At 39.0% G+C, this 17139-nt stretch overlaps 1 protein-coding gene and 1 pseudogene across 2 annotated transcripts in view; both read right to left on the reverse strand.

Moving 5' to 3' along the window:
• The window catches only part of SLC26A8 (solute carrier family 26 member 8), a gene marked incomplete at its 3' end in the record, with an annotated part of 85505 nt that overhangs the window by 31383 nt on the left and 36983 nt on the right, over positions 1-17139 (reverse strand). The window contains exons 6-8 of the mRNA XM_084890365.1: positions 14421-14585; positions 12900-13049; positions 9163-9245 (exon numbers count right to left, since the gene is read on the reverse strand). Of these exons, the coding sequence (XP_084746491.1) occupies positions 9163-9245; positions 12900-13049; positions 14421-14585 (398 nt within the window). The remainder of the gene's footprint in view (positions 1-9162; positions 9246-12899; positions 13050-14420; positions 14586-17139) is intronic.
• On the reverse strand, positions 15145-15657 carry LOC311625677 (large ribosomal subunit protein eL32-like; annotated as a pseudogene). The gene has a single exon. The product of its transcript is annotated as a large ribosomal subunit protein eL32-like (transcript).

A 17139-nucleotide genomic window follows, 5' to 3' on the forward strand; every position in this document is an offset into this window, starting at 1 on the left:
CATTATCAACAACAAGGAAAATCTTGAAAGATATGCTATTCATTATCAACAACAAGGAAAATCTTGAAAGGTATGCTATCCTCCAAACAATGCTTCCTCATTGTGCTGGCAAAGCAATTCAAGAGGGCATCTTGGAAGAGGAGCTGGGTCACCCGTGGTGTATTGCTCCTGCAGAATACTCAGTGTGTGCTTATGATATGCTTGAAGGGCCTGAGGTTCTCTCTGTACCTGATCACAAAGAATTTCAACTTCCAGCCTGCAACATTGCCCCCAAGCAAGACTGTGATCTTGAAAAGTCCTGAAACATGGAGTTGCTTTGCCTCCTGATGGATGGAAGTCCTTTCCGGCATCCATTTCCAGAATAAGGAGGCTTCATCCATACTGAATATATGTCCTCTCAAGTAATTTTCCTCCACTATCAGCTTATCTAGAATTTATAAAGGTTTGTCAGTTGCCTTTACATCAGCACTCACAGATTCACCACTCACTTCCACATTATGAAATGAATCTTGAATCATTTAAACCACCAAGAGCTAGTAATAAATGCAAAACTATAGTTGGGTCCAGTCTTTTCTTTCAACATCACAAACAAACTTTGTTCTGTGGCTGTGACTGCCATGGTGCTGAGAGGGGTATAATTCTGTCTGGTGTTCAATCCAGATCATTAGAAGTTTCTCCATGTTGGTTATAGCCCTTCTCGAGTTTTTGTTAGTCTTACTGCCTTCAGTGAAGTAGATCCTTTAATACCTTCCATCATTTTGTTCTTGCTTTCCAAGCTGTTGTATAATGGGTCATGTCTGACTTGAGAGCAATTTTTTCATCGTCATCCCCCGAGGACTCCCGGACTGTGAGAGGGTGCAGGCTAGGCTGAGAGACCGCTCCCTCTCCACCTCCCCCCTGCCCTCCCCACCTCAGTGTATGAGTTCCATGCACTGGGCCTCTAGTACTTTCATATGACTGGCAAGCAGTAGGTTTGTTTATACCAGTGTCACCACAAACACATAAGTAATGCATTGCATTATGATGTTAGGAAGCTATGATGTCATTAGGTGATAGGAATTTTTCAGCTCCATTAGAACCTTATATGCAGTCTGCTGTTGAAATGTCATTATGTGGCACATGACTAGTGAATTTTTAATTTCAGTTATTATACTTCACAGCCCCAGAACTACCTCTTCTTTCTTTTTTTTTCTACCTCTCTTTTGATATTTTCATTTTATTCATCATTTTCTAGACTTTCTCCACTTTTTCCTTTAGTTCTTTGAGGATCTTTAAGACAATTATTTTATTTATTTGTTTATTTTTAAATTTCTTTATTGATTAAGGTATTACATATGTGCCCTTATCCCCCCATTACCCTCCCAATCCCCTCCCCCACTAATGCCCTCACTCCTCATTGTCTGTGTCTATTGGTCAGGCTTATATGCATGTATACAAGTCCTTTGGTTATCTCTCCCCTTACCCCCACCCTCCCCTACCTTGCCTCTGAGGTTTGATGGTCTGATTGATGCTTCTCTGTCTCGGATCTGTTTTTATTCATCAGTTTATGTTGTTCATTATATTCCATAAATGAGTGAGATCATGTGATATTTATCGTTCTCTGACTGACTTATTTCACTTAGCATAATGCTCTCCAGTTCCATCCATGCTGTTGCAAATGGTAAGAATTCTTTCTTTTTTACTGCAGCATAGTATTCCATTCTGTAGATGTACCACAGTTTTTTAATCCACCCATCTGCTGATGGGCACGTAGGCTATTTTCAAATCTTAGCCATGGTGAATTGTGCTGCTATGAACATAGGGGTGCATATATCCTTTCTGAATAGTATTTCTAGTTTCTGGGGATATATTCCTAGAAGTGCGATCACTGGGTCAAATGGGAGTTCCACTTTTAGTTTTTTTGAGGAAACTCCCTACTGTTCTCCACAGTGGCTGCACCAGTCTGCATTCCCACCAGCAGTGCACTAGGGCTCCTTTTTCTCCGTATCCTCACCAGCACTTGTTGTTTGTTGATTTGTTGATGATAGCCAATCTGACAGGTGTGAGAGGGTACCAGACTGTCATTTTGATTTGTATCTCTCAGATGATTAGTGACTTTGAGCATGTTTTCATGTCTCTTGGTCTTCCTTCTGTCTTCTTTTGAAAAGTTTCTATTTAGGTCCGTTGCCCATTTTTTTGATTGGGTTGTTTATCTTTCTTTTGTTAAGTTGTATGAGTTCCCTGTAAATATTGGAGATTAAGTCTTTATCAGTGATGATATTGGCAAATATGTTCTCCCATGCAGTGGGATTTCTTGTTTTGTTGATGGTTTCTTTTCTGTGTAAAAGCTTTTTATTTTGATGTAGTTCCATTTTTTTTTCTCTCTCTCTTTAGTTTCTATTGCCGTAGGAGCAGTATGATTGAAGAAATTGCTTTGGCATATGTCTGACATTTTGCTGCCTGTGGATTCCTCTAGTATTTTTATGGTTTCCCATCTTACATTTAAGTCCTTTATCCATTTTGAGTTTATTTTTGTGTATAATGCAAGCTGGTGGTCTAGTTTCTTTTCTTTTTCTTTCCTTTCTTTCTTTCTTTCTTTCTTTCTTTCTTTCTTTCTTTCTTTCTTTCTTTTTTTTTTTTTTTCATGTATCTGTCCAATTTCCCAACACCATTTATTGAAAAGACTGTCTTGACTCCATTGTATGTTCATGCCTCCTTTGTCGAATATTAATTGAGCTTTGGGTTGATTTCTAGTTTCTCTATTCTATTCCATTGATCTTTATGTCTGTTCTTATGCCAGTACCAGGCTATTTTGACAACAGTGGCTTTGTAATATAGCTTGAAATCTGGTATTGAGATCCCACCTACTTTGTTCTTCTTTCTTAGGATTGCTGTGGCTGTTTGGGGTCTTTTTTAATTCCAGATGAATTTTTGGTAAGTTTGTTCTAGGTCTGTGAAATATGCCTTTGGTATTTTAATGGGGAGTGCACTGAATCTATAGATTGCTTTGGGTAGTATGGACATTTTAATGATGTTGATTCTACCAGTCCACGAACATAGTATGTTCCTCCATCTGTTTATGTCTTCCTCTATCTCTTTTTTTTAGTGTTCTGTAGTTTTCCGCATATAGATCTTTTACCTCCTTTGTTTATTCCTAGGTATCTTAATTTTTTTGGTGTGATGATAAATGGGATTGCTTTTTCAGTCTCTCTTTCTGTAAGTTCATTATTGGTGTATAGAAATGTCATACACCAATGTCTATGGCATTAATTTTGTATATTGCTCCATTATTGCATTCATTTATTAAGTCTGATTTTTTATGGAGTCTTTATAGTTTTCTAGGTACAGTATCATGTTATCTGCAAATAAGGACAGTTTTTCTTCTTCTTTTCCAATTTGGATGCCTTTTATTTCTTCTTGTCGTCTGATCACAATGGCTAGTACTTCCAGTACTATGTTGAACAGGAGTGGTGAGAGTGGCCATCCCTGTCTTGTTCATGTTCTTAAGGGAAATGGTTTTAGTTTTTGCCTATTGAGTGTAATGTTAGCTGTGGGTTTGCCATATATGGCTTTTATTATGTTGAGGTATGATCCTTCTATTCCCACCTTGCTGAGAGTTTTTTCAAGAAAGGGTGTTAAATTTTGTCAAATTTTTTTCTGTATCAATTGATATGGCTATGTGGTTTTTATCTCTTAATTTGTTTATGTCATGTATCATGTTTATTGATTTGTGGATATTGTATCATCCTTGCATCCCTGGGATAATTCCTACTTGGACATGGTGTATGATCTTTCTGATGTACTGCTAGATCTGATTTGCTATAAATTTGTTGAGGGTTTTGGCATCTATGTTCATGAGGGATATTGGCCTGTAATTCCCTTTCATAGTGTTGTTTTTATCTGGTTTTGGTATTAGGGTGATGTTGGCTTCATAAAATGAGCTTGGAAATGTCTCTTCCTCTTGAATTTTTTGGAATATTTTGAGGAGGATAGGTTTTAGTTCTTCCTTGAATGTTTGGTAAAACCCCTGTGAAGCCGTCTGGCTCATGCTTTTGTTTGCTGGAAGCTTTTCAATGACTGCTTCAATTTCTTCCATAGTTATCAGCCTATTGAGAAACTTCCTGATTGAGTTTTGGAAGGCTGTATTTTTTCTAGGAATATGTCCATTTCCTTCAGGTTGTCTAGTTTGTTAGAATAGAGTTGTTTATAGTATTATTATTATTATTATTTTTAACAATCCTTTGTATTTCAGTGGTGGTCTGTTGTTATTTTGCCTCTTTCATTTCTGATTTTTTTTTTTTTAAATTTGGGTCCTCTCTTTTGCTCCTTGGTGAGTTGGCTAGAGTTTCATAAATCTTGTTTATCTTTTCAAAGAACCAGCTCGTGGTTTCGTTGATCTTTTGTATTATTTTGTTTAGTCTCAATGTCATTTATTTCTGCTTTGATCTTTATTATCTCCTTCCTTCTGCTCGGTCTGGGGTTTTCTTGTTGCTCTCTTTCTAATTCTTTGAGTTGTAGAGTTAGATGATTTATTACTTTTTTAAAAATATATTTTATTGATTTTTTACAGAGAGAAAGGGAGAGAGATAGAGTCAGAAACATCGATGAGAGAGAGTCATCAATCAGCTGCTCTTGCACACCCCCTACAGGGGATATGCCTGCAACCAAGGTACATGCCCTTGACTGGAATCGAACCTGGGACCCTTCAGTCCCCAGGCTGATGCTCTATCCACTGAGCCAAACCGATTTTGGCTTTTTTTTTTTTTTTTTTTTTTTGAGGTAGGCCTGTAGAGCTATAAAGTTCCCTTTCAGGATTGCTTTCATTGTGTCCAATAGATTTTGGATTGTTGTGCTTTTATTGTCATTAGTTTCCAGGATGTTTTTAATATCTTCTTTGATCTCTTTGGTAACCCAATCATTGTTTAATAGCATGCTATTCAGCTTTTTGGATTGTTTTTATTGTAGTTTATTTCTAATATTATGCCATTGCGGTCTGAGAAGATGCTTGATATGATTTTAATTTTCTTGAATTTGGGGAGACTTTGCTTGTGACCCACAATGTGGTCTATTTTTGAAAATGTCCCATGTGCACTTGAGAAGAACGTATATTCCATGGCTTTGGGGTGAAATGTTCTGAAGGTGTCAATTAAGTCTATCTGATCTAGTAGTCATTTGGGATTGCTGTTTCTTTGTTGATTTCTTTTTTGTCTAGAGGATTTATCCAGTGATGTCAGTAGTGTATTAAAGTCCCCTACTATGATTGTATTGCTATCGATCTTTCTCTTGATATCTTCCAGGAGTTTTTTTGTTTTTTTTTTTAATTTCCATTTGCTTAAAGATGTTTTTTCCATTCCTTAACTTTCAGTCTGTGTGAGTCCCTTGTTCTGAGGTGGGTCTCTAGTAGACAGCATATATATGGATCATGATGGGGTTTTTTTTTGTTTGTTTTTTTTTATCCATTCAGCCACTCGATGTCTTTTGATTGGAGCAGTTAGTCTATTTACGTTTAAAGTTATTATTGAAAGGTACTTGTTTGTAACCATTTTTATTTTTTGTGCCTGTGTTCCTTCTTACTTTTTTTTAAAAAATATATTTTATTGATTTTTTACAGAGAAGAAAAGAGAAGGATAGAGAGTTAGAAACATCGATGAGAGAGAGACATCAATCAGCTGCCTCCTGCACACCTCCTACTGGGGATTTGCCTGCAACCATGGTACATGCCCTTGACTGGAATCGAACCTGGGACCTTTCAGTCCACAGGCTGACGCTCTATCCACTGAGCCAAACCAGTTTCGGCCCTTCTTACTTTTTCATTTCTTCTTTTTATACCAGTCCCTTTAGCATTTCTTATATTGCTGGCTTGGTAGTAATAAACTCCCTTAGCCTTTTTTTTTTTTTTTTTTTTTTGGCTGTGAAGCTCCTTATTTCCCCTTCAATTTTGAATGATAGCCTTGCTGTATAGAGTATTCTTGGATTCAGTTCCTTAATTTGTATCACTTTACAAAATTTTCTTCCATTCTTTTCTGGCCTAATGTGTTTCTGTTGAGATATCACTTGATAATCTAATGGGAGATCCCTTGTATGTAACTTTTTGTCTCTCTCTTGCAGCCTTTAAGATTCTCTCTTTGTCCTGAACATTTGCCATTGTAATTATTATATGGCTTGGTGTGGGTCTTTTCAGGTTCATCTTGTTTGGATTCTCTGTGCTTGTGTAACTTTTTTTCTTCTCACATTAGGGAAGTTTTCTGACTTTATTTCTTCAAATAGGTTTTCTAACCCTTATTCCTCTTCCTATATGGCACCCCTATTATTCATATGTTGCTTCGTTTCATGTCCTATAGGCTCTCCTCCTAAAAAAAGACAATTATTTTAAAGTCTTTGGCTGGTATATCTGTCACTGGGTCTTTTTCAGGACAGTTTCTGTTGATTTCCTTTTTTTCCCCCATTGAATGGGCCATACTTCTCATTTCTTTGTATGCCTTGTGATTTTTGTTGAACACTGGATATTTGAATATATAATGTGGCAACAGTGGAAATCAAATTCTTCCCCTTCCAACAGTTTGCTGTTTTTGTTATTATTGTTGTTATTGTAGGCTGTAACTGTGCCAAGGATTAGCCTGAGTTATAAATTTAAGGTATTTTTTGGTCTTCTCTGAGTCATTTTCTGGGTATGTGTAACTTTCTAATTTTTCCTGTATATGTGGGCTTGTGAGAGGGTATTTTTTTTTTATGTCCAAATCTTTTATGTCTGAATTCCAAAAGGGGGGGGGGGGGGGAGAGGAAAAAAGGGAGTTCTGGCCCGTTAGATCTCATGGAAGTCATTTCAGCCAGAGGGGAAAGGGCTTGCAACAATGCAATTTACCATCCAACCCTTTTTCTAGAAATTGTAAGCCTTCAATAGGCTCCGGATTTCCAAAATATAATTTAGGTGCTTCCCAAACAAATAATTAATATTCATAATCTCCCAAATGTCGGACAGATTCTGCCAGAGCAGTTGTTTAAGTGGAGGGACGGATTCCTGGTGCTTCCTACTCCATCTCCCAGAATCCTCTCTACCATTCTATTGTTTTGAAGTCACTAGAATTTTCAGACTAATTCATTTTGCTGATAGTCCTGGTTACTTAATTCTACTAAGTTAATACATTGTTTTTATTAAGATCATATTGTTACAAAACATTGCCAATCACACATAACCATGATCAGAACTTTCCCCAGGTATATCTCCTACCATACTGTTAACTAGAAAACTCTCCTTGAGACAGCAAGCTTTCTTCTTTGCCGGTACTTCCATCAGGGTGCTAACCAAAGAGTGAATGACCATCCTAATTTTTATAAGAATGATGCTTGTCTGTTTGTGTATGGGTTTAGTAATGTTATCCAGAGTATCTGTTAAGTCAGCTTCTATGTAGTAAATTTTAGGCTATGATTTCTTAGGGGGTCAGAGTCTATGTTTTGGGTTCCTTTTATATGTGAGCAGTACAGTACCACTCATAAATATTTGATCTTTTATTTTAAAAATGTAAAATTTTCAAATATTTTCAAAAGAAAGGATAGTATAATGAACCCTGGTATACCCATCACTCACTTTCAACACAATAATTTATAACTAATCTTATTTTATTTTGAAGCAAATCCCAGATATTATATAGGTTTCATTGTAAATTTTAGCATAACTTTCTAAAAGATGTACACCAAAAATTGTTACAAATCTCTTAATATTATCAAACACATAATACTCAAAATTTCCTAAATGTCTCATAAATATCTATTTTATGTGTTCAAATTTTAGTTCAAATTTTTTCTATACACTAAAATTGGTTTCTAAGTCTCAAATCTCTTTTACATTATAGATTCCTTCTTCATATCTTTGTTTTTCTTCCCTGCAAATTTTTTAAAATATATTTTATTGATATTTCACAGAGAGGAGGAAGGGAGAGAGAGAGAGAGAGAGCTAGAAACGTCGATGAGAGAGAAACATTGACCAGCTGTCTCTTGCACACCCCCTACCGGTGTACATGCCCTTGACTGGAATCGAACCTGGGACCTTTCAGTCTGCATACCAACACTCTACCACTGAGCCAAATCGGCTTCGGCTTCCCTGCAAATTTTTTGTTAAAGAAACGTTAATGAACAAAATAGGTCCAGAGATATGGAAGCATGGAACACACTGACAGATCTCAGAGGGAAGGAGAGGGGGTGGTGAAGAGATTAACCAAAGAACTTATATGCATACTAGAGGCCCAGTGCATGAAATCTGTGCACATTAAAAGGGAATCAACTAGAGGAAATATTTTAATATTGCTAATTTGCCTTTCTCTATAATAGAAGTGTCAGAGATGAAAGAAAATTAGTAAAATGTATATGAAAATCTCCCTCCAGTCAGAGCCTGGGGTGCACCGTGGGACCCAGAGTTAAGTCCCTGCCCACCTGTGCGTGCCTCGAAATAGGGTGGTGAAGGCATGGGGTGGGAACCAGATTGAGTGGAGGGATGGAGGGATGAGGGTAAGGAGGACATCTGAAATACTCTCAACAATAGAGATTTATTTTAAAAAGGAAAAACTAGAATAAAAAAGAATAAAGAAATTATAATTTCCTATCAAAAGCAAGAGTGATGCCCCATAGTCACTGGTAGGAATTATAATGCAAATCAATTGTGAGTCTATAGGAAATTGATATGCCAGACTATTTGAAGAGAGCTTTCTACTCAGAGTAATACCATAATGCTGCTTAAGGACACTGACTCAGTCCAAGTGGCTGAAGATAGGAGGAATGCTCATCTCTTGAGCACGGGGCCTCAGGAGAGGCAATGAGAGCAGAGGCATCTCTCGTCTCATCCTTGAGAGTTAACCAGATAGGTGCAGAGGTTGAAAGGGGCCACAGTGTATTGGGGGGAAATGTGTGAGTCTCTGGTATTCCATATATCCAACAATTCACTTGGGTATGGGGATCAGTTCAACTATGGGAAGACAGTTGGAGGCTGGTCAGAGAAGAAACGGGGGTTGCCTTGTCCTGCTTCTTTCATGAACCTCTCTGTTCTAAAATGAATGTGAACCAGCGACCCAAATGTGGCTGTGGCTACAGACTGCTCGTGGAGAATGTCAATCAAGCTCAAGCTCTATGGTCAAGGGCCGAGAGAAGGCCGCAGAAAGGGCAGAGATGGTCTTGAAAAGTGAGATTACCAACCTGTAGGGAATCATATCCTCGAATGTCTGGCCGCTGTCTGTGGCAATGCTGATCTTGCTTGCAAGTGCGCTGAAGACAACAACCTGTAGGAGTTTACATGAGGCAAACAATCAGCTAAATATTATTTTAAGTATTGCTTCCAGCAGGGGAGGTGCCTTAGACGCCGGCAGCACCGGGGTGATACATGTTGGACTTTGGACGGTTGGAGGGAGAGGTTCAGTGCAGCAAGGAAGGCAGAAGCCCACCCTGACCGAGTCCCCGAAGCTGATTTTAGCACTGGAGCCAGAATGAAAGCAACTCCAGCCTTGCTCTCTGCCACATAATGGGAGCGAATGGATGCACTGGGCTGCTTTTCCTCACCAGCTTTAAACATCCAGAGCAAATATAAACCTGTTTTCAGGTTATATCTGTATCAAGGCCTCCATTTTAAAAGTTTTCAGATCGAGGTACATTGTGCCAATCTGAATAGGTCTGTTGGGGGATTATTGAGGTATATTGAGAATCATATTATTGACTAACCCTATGGAACAACAGTTGATAGCACAAGAAAGCAGGTCTTCAGCAAGGTAATCACTTGCTGTTTTTCCTCCCCATTCATTGATTTCTAAAATGGCAAGTCTCCCTTGCATTACAACTAGAAGGAAAATAGATAACCTGGCAATTGTTATACCTTATAAAGATCTCAAACCAAAGCAAATTAAGCCAGAGACAATAAAACTTAATGCCTAGGTTAAATTTTTTTTTTAATTTATTGATTTGAAAGTGAAAGGAAGGGGTGGGGTGAGGGGAAGGGAGGGAGGGAGGGGGAGAGAGAGAGAGAGAGAGAGAGAGAGAGAGAGAGAGAGAGAGAGAGAGAGAGAGAGAGAAAGAGAGATCCGTTGTTCCGCTTATGTATGCACTCACTGGTTGACTGCTGTAGGTGTGCTGACCCAGGCAAAAATAACTTTTATCTGTTAAGACCTCATGGTTTGTATGCTGCTACAGTATAAGGAGCATATTGTCAGTTTCAATAAGCTTTGGGTATAAATTAAGTCACAACAAGGTTTACTACCTAAATTGCAATGATTCTAAGTCTTCAACTCCTTGCATTGCTGGGCCTCAGATTCTTCTGTTGCTGCACATAATGGTGCATCCTACTTATTTACAGCATTCCCCAAAGGAATGTCTCAACTGTGGCTCACAGACCAACCCTCAGAATCCTCTACACTCTTACTTTCCTGTCTGAATAGCCCTGGCTAATGTTCACTGCCTTTGAGGCTGCTTGAAGGAATAGCACTATGATTCCTGTTGCTGATGTCTCTTAAGGGAGGGTTGGTTTGTGACAACATGGATGGGTTTTGAAGCTATTAGGGTAAGACAGAGTAAAACAAATACTGCCTGACATCACTTACAGTGTGGAACCTAAAAACAAAACCAGTCTCGCTCAAACAAGAAAGTGCAGAAAAGCGGTTGCCAGGGGCTGTGAGGTGGGGAAACAGGAAAAAGTTGATAAAATGGTATAAACTTTGAGCTATAAGATGAATAAGGTCTGAGGAACTAATGTATAACATGGTGACTATAGTTGAGAATTCTGTTGTATAATTGAAATTTGATAAGAGAGCAGAACTTAAATTTTATAAGAATAATGCTTAAAGTATTCTCATCTCCTACCCCCCAGAAAGATAAACGTGTGAGGTGATGGGTGTGTTAATAACTTCACAATGTACATATATGTCAAATCACAGTGATGCACACTTTAAATATCTTGCAATTTTATGTCAATTTTACTCTAAAAAGCTGAAATGAGTTGAGAGAGAGAGAGAGAGAGAGAGAGAGAGAGAGAGAGAGAGAGAGAGGATATGTTTGTCACAGACGCCACCTGCTGGTGGCCCCAAAGCCTGGTTTGCTAAGGTGCCAGGACGGGCGGGTTCCATGGAAAGGATTTGTGTACAGTGTTTTGGAAAGTCTTTTGTAAAAGCAGCCTTTCAGCTCTGCCCTTTGTAAATTAATAGCTTTTCAACTGTTCTAAGGAAGAGAGAACATGCACCTCTATAAGAGATGGACAACAGTGAGAGACAGAGCTTGGTTTCCATTTCCAAAGCAGTTCGCATAGTCTTTTAATCATGAACTCTATAGACCTGAATTAGAAAATGTAGGGTAGATATGCTGTGGCAACATACAAACCATGAGACCTTAACACATAAACGTTATTTTTGCTTGCACAGAGTCCACATCTCTCTAGGGTAGCTTCTTTGCAAAGGGTACTTCAGGGATGCAAACTAGTTCCATCTACTAACTATCGTCTTAGCAGACACTCTATGATTGTTGCAGCAGGGGAAGCAGTACATGGGGACTTATACCTAGTCGTCTACATTTACCTCCAAAGTCACATAGTCTTGCCTAACTACAGGGGTGGCTGGGAAATACAGGGGGACACATGGATATTTGGTGAACTTTAAGTATCTCTGCAACAGAACACCTCTAAAGGGGAAAAGAATTTTCAAAGACATCCAAGAATTCAGCAATCCTAATATGAGAAATGCTGACTTTAAAAACCCTTAAGCTTTATTTATGAAAATGTCTTTATCATTATAAAATGTTAGTTATAACTGCCAAAGATAAATTTTATCAGTGGATTTTTAAAAGAAACAAGAAGTGTTATTATTAGACAGTAGTGAGGCCAGCTCTACCACTAACTAGGTAGTGACATGAATTAGGTAATGCATTTCACAACGCCTCTCCCTCAGTGTCTTCACTGCAGCATGGTGGAAATGAAAGAGGCTGGATCACAGTATGAGTGCAACCATACTAAAGTAGAAACACAACTTCTGCATAGAAGAAGGTGGAAATTTACCAACACTGAGCATAGGCCTCTCATGTGTGTGTTTGGAAGAAAGAGGGAATAACTAACAATCTAGAAGTATCTACCCATTGTAGTTGACTTTGGCTGGGTGCAACTATAGGGGTTTCCTCTCTTCCTTTCATTTTTTCTTCTTTATGTTTTACAAAATTGTTAGGACGAACCTGTATCACTTTCACCAGTGGGGAAAATCTTATTTTTAATGGAATTTATTGGAGTAAAATTGGTTAATAAAATTATACAGGTTTAATTCTATAATACATCATCTGTAATTATTATTAAATAGAATGAAAAAGGCAATAGATGAAAATCATTTGAAAATAAGTATGTTTTTTTGCTAAGTGAAATAAGTCAGTCAGAGAAAGACAACTATCACATTATCTTATTTACATATGGAATCTAAATTAACAAATCAAACTGATGAACAGAGTGGATCCAAAAACATGGAAGCATGGAACAGAGTGGGGAATCTCAGAGGGAAAATGGGGGAGGGTGGGTGGGTGGGAGATAATCAACCAAAGACCTTGTAATCATATATACATAACCCATGGACACAGATAATAGGGTGGTGAAGGCCTGGGTGGGGGAGGAGGCCAAGGGCGGGCTGGAGGGGGCCAATGGGGGAACGGAGGGGGGGGGGGAAGGCATATATAATGCTTTCAACAATATAGAGAAAAACAATAAAGATTTATTTTAAAAAAAGAAAAGTATGTTTTACAAATATAAGCTAGCACTTAAAACTAAATGCATTTAAAGCTTTGTCACAATTCAACATATATATATTTTTTAAATCATTATTTTTTACAGTGTTTTCTTTCCTAGTTGCTTATTTATATTTTTTAAAAGACAGGTATTTTAAATGATCTGAATCATGAATTTGGGACATCAGAACACCTACCAGGAAAGCCTCCATGGGAAACTCAAGTGGGTAATGATGGAAGGAGATTCTGATACATTTGTTGACTCTCAGAATGACAACAGCAGCTAGAAATAGCAGGATGCTGGTGGAATTGGCTTTTGGGAGAGATATACAGTAGCTAATTATGTTCTGGAAGAAAACAAAATTACAGAGGCTTAGAAAGGGGTATATAATTGTCTAAGTCTAGAAAATGACACTCTTTCTAGATCAAAAAGAAGTTCTTGGCCCTGGCCATTGTGGCTCAGTGATTAGAGCATCTGCCTGCGAACCAGAGGATGGGGGTTTGATTCCCAATCAAGAGCAAGTATGTATCTATTGTAGATCCCAGGCCCCAGTTGGGCCACGCAGGAGGCAACCAAATGATGTGTTTCTCTCACATTGATGTTTCTCTCCCTCCCTCCCTCCCTTCCTTTCTTCCTTCCATTCTCTCTCTCTAAAAAAGAAAAAAAATCAATGGAAAAAATATCCTTGGGTGAGTATTAATAACAACAGCAAAAAAGTCCCTAGCCCTAGCCAGTGTTTCTCAGTGGTTAGAGTGTTGGCCGGCTCGTGGAAAGGCCAGAGATTCAATTCCTGGCCACGGGCACTTACCTGGATCACAGGTTTGACACAACCAACTGATGCATCTCTCTTCCCTTCTCTCCCTCCCTTCTACTCTCTAAAAATCAATGGGGGAAAAACAAACAAACAAACAAACAAAAAACAAAAACAAAAAAAAAAAAGGAAGTCCTTATGTAGTATTGCTAGACAAAAAAGTCTTGACCCAGTGAGTAGATATGTGTTTTTTAAAGTTGAAAGTGACAGTATTGTCCAATAAAGAAAAAACAGACTTTATACATTTCAGTATAACACAAAGGACCCGGGAGTTCTGTTTGTTAGCTTATTCTTTATTAATTCTCCTAGAAGAGTGGTCGGCAAACTCATTAGTCAACAGAACCAAATATCAACAGTACAACAATTGAAATTTCTTTTGAGAGCCAACTTTTTTAAACATAAACTAACACCACTTCTTCAAAGTAAACTTGCCCAGGCCCTGGTATTTTGTGGAAGAGCCACACTCAAGGGGCCAAAGAGCCACATGTGGCTCGTGAGCCGCAGTTTGCCGACCACGGTCCTAGACCACATATGTACTTTAGCTTGGCTCCTGTGCCATTTTTGCATTTGGGGATTACTTAGCAATTTACATTTTTTAGATGTCTTAGGGATACATGTCTGCTATGAGGCATGTGATGGGAAGAGTTATGATAGATATGGTATCTTAAGGATCAAACTTTTTTGTAAGTCATGCAAGTTTAAAAGGCTGGGCAGCATGGTTAATGAAACAGAAAAATGGTCCAACTGGCACCTGTAATTAATCAAGACTGTAAATCTAGGAGAGACAGTATTTCCAGGGCCCTCCTGACCCGGCTGCCTGTGCAGGAGTTTCTCCACTTGGGTCCCGTCTGTTGGAGGACAGGGGATGGGGCATCTGTAATTTGGGTGAGAGTAGAAATTACTCACATAGAAGAAGGCGACAGGACCAGCGTTGAAGCTAATCATGATCCCGAGGATGAAAGTCATCTGGGACACTATGATGTGTAGGCCCACGGCTGTCAGGTAGGCATTTATTGCCGCCTCCGGAAGGTAGGTTGCTATGAAGCCAAAACCTAATATGCCCATTATTAGCTGCAGGGGGTTCAGAGGAAAAAGAAAAACAGAGGCAGAAAGTCATCAGACCAGCAATGGCATCGGTTAAGTTCTCTCCAAAGGGCTTCCAACAAGAAAGTTAGGCGAGGCCCCTCTGATAACTCTCCCGTGTCTCTCTCCCTAACCAGCTGCAATTGGTCCTGGTGTTCATTCATTTGGGGCTCCCTAGAGCACTAGACCACACTCTCTCTTTTAAAATATATTTTGTTGATTTCAGAGAGAGGGAGGGGGAGAGAGAGAGAGAGACATCAATGATGAGAATCATCCACTGGCTGCCTCCTGCATGCCCCCTCCGGGGGATCAAGCTGCAGCCAGGCATGTGCCCTGACTGGAATCAATGTGTGACCATTAGGTTCCTGGGTGGACATTCAACCACTGAGCCACATCAGCCAGGTCTTCTTTCTTTGCAAGCACTTAAGCTTAATATATTGCCCTAGAATCTACTGACTTAAGGTTAACAGTCACAGACTAATCAGAATAAGCCATTGCCTTTTTAAAATTTATTTTTTCCAAGGCGGAAATGCCAGATGGCAGAAATCTATGGTTTTATTAACACAAATACAATGTGTACACAATCGGTCGGCTCATTTCCTTCGCTGCGCAGCCGGCATTGGGACTGGAGACTCGGGGGGCCAGCTGGGCCGCTCTTCCCACAGTGGCTTGCGTTCTCCCAGGAGGAAACACTGTGAGCGGTCTCAGCACAGTAAGGTCTGTGCACATCAGCAGCACTTCACGTTCTTTGACGTTATGGACCAGAAACTTCCGAAAGCCGCTGGGCAGCATGTGCTTTGTTTTCTTGTGGCTCCCGTCACCACTGTTGGGCATCAGGATCTGGCCCTTGAATCTTCTCCGCACCCTATTGTCAAGGCCTCTGGGTTTCCGCCAGTTCCGCTTAGTTTTGACTTAACGGTCTGACTGGTGCGGGGTGAACTTCTTGGTCCTCTTTTTGACAATCGTGGGTTTCACGAGGGGTCTGAGGGCAGCCAGGGTGCCGAGTAGGAGATGGCTGCCACCCCCGTAGGCAGCGCCGAGGAAGAGAGGGGCAAGCCATTGCCTTTTTAAAGAGCCATTTCATTAGTCACTCTGAGAACCTTTTCCAGGAGATATTAACATTCTTGTGAGGAAAGCAGCTTTTTACAAAGGAAAAGACAATTTAAAAACCTGAGTTCCAGGTCACACTTGGCCTTTCACTCTTATCTTTACTAAGAATGATTCAATTGAATTTTTGTCTTCAGGATTTTATATATATATATGTGTGTGTGTGTGTGTGTGTGTGTGTGTGTGTGTGTGTATACATATATATGTATATATACACACACATATATTACATATTTATAATATATAACATTTAAAATATGTATTTCTATGTTATATATGCATATGTGCATATAAAATACAATGTTTTGTATTACATATATGTATAAAACGTATTTTATATACACATATGCATATATAACATAGAAATACATATTTTAAATGTTATATAATATATTATAAAATAAATTATACATATATTTCTAGATAAATATGCAAAGAGTCTAAACTAGTGACATCAAAATATTAACAGAAGTTACCTTTGGGGAATGGGATAAAAGTTGGTGGCAATGCCCTAGCATATTTGGCTCAGTGGATAGAGTGATGGCCTGTGAACTCAAGGGGTCCAGGTTCGATTCTGGTCGAGGGCATATACCTTGGTTGCAGGCACATCCCCAGTAGGAGGTGTACAGGAGGCAGCTGATTGATGTTTCTCTCTCATTGATGTTTCTAACTCTATCTCCCTCTCTCTTCCTCTCTGTAAAAAAAAATTATATATATATATATATATATATATATATATATATATATATATATATGTTGATGGCAATACTTTATCATTTATACCTCGTTATTTGAGCTTTTTGCAGTATATATGTCCATCTTTTAGAATAAAAAACACAGCTGGAAAGTTGATGGATAAAGTGTGGGCCCCATGCCGGTAAGAGGGTTGGTTAGGAAAACTGGCCCCGCCCAGTGAGGAAAAGGAAAAGGAAAACAAGGCTGGAAACCCATTACTGTCACCATTTCAGCTTCCACTGGACTGTAGGGCTCAGAAAACAAATTTTGAAGAGTAAATCTTTTACCTTTAAAAGCTTTTTGTTTCAAAGCTTCCTGTCAGTTGGGGCTGTGTCTCTCCTTTAATCTCCTGTCATTACAACTCAGTACTCTACTCTGGTCAGGCCAATCTGCTTCCCGTCTTGTGTGTGAACGTCTGATTTCTGTTTCTGTGCTCATGCATGAACCTCTCCTTTTTTTTCTTTTCTTTTTTTTTGCCATCTCTGCCAATCTATGTCCATCGCCTCTTTCAAAAGGGTAATGAAACTCCCCTTCTTTAGGAGGTGTGATGAAAAAAGCAAGATTCCTAGTGATGGAGAAATGTGACTTCAATCCCGGTTCTGACACTCACTGGCTGTGTGAGTTTGGACAAATAAATTCTTATGAGCCTCAGTTTCCTAACCTGTAAATTGTTAATAATACTCAGCACGGTGTTTTGTAT

Source organism: Pipistrellus hanaki, assembly GCF_964339955.1.
Source record: "Pipistrellus hanaki genome assembly, chromosome: 7".
NCBI lineage: Eukaryota > Metazoa > Chordata > Mammalia > Chiroptera > Vespertilionidae > Pipistrellus > Pipistrellus hanaki.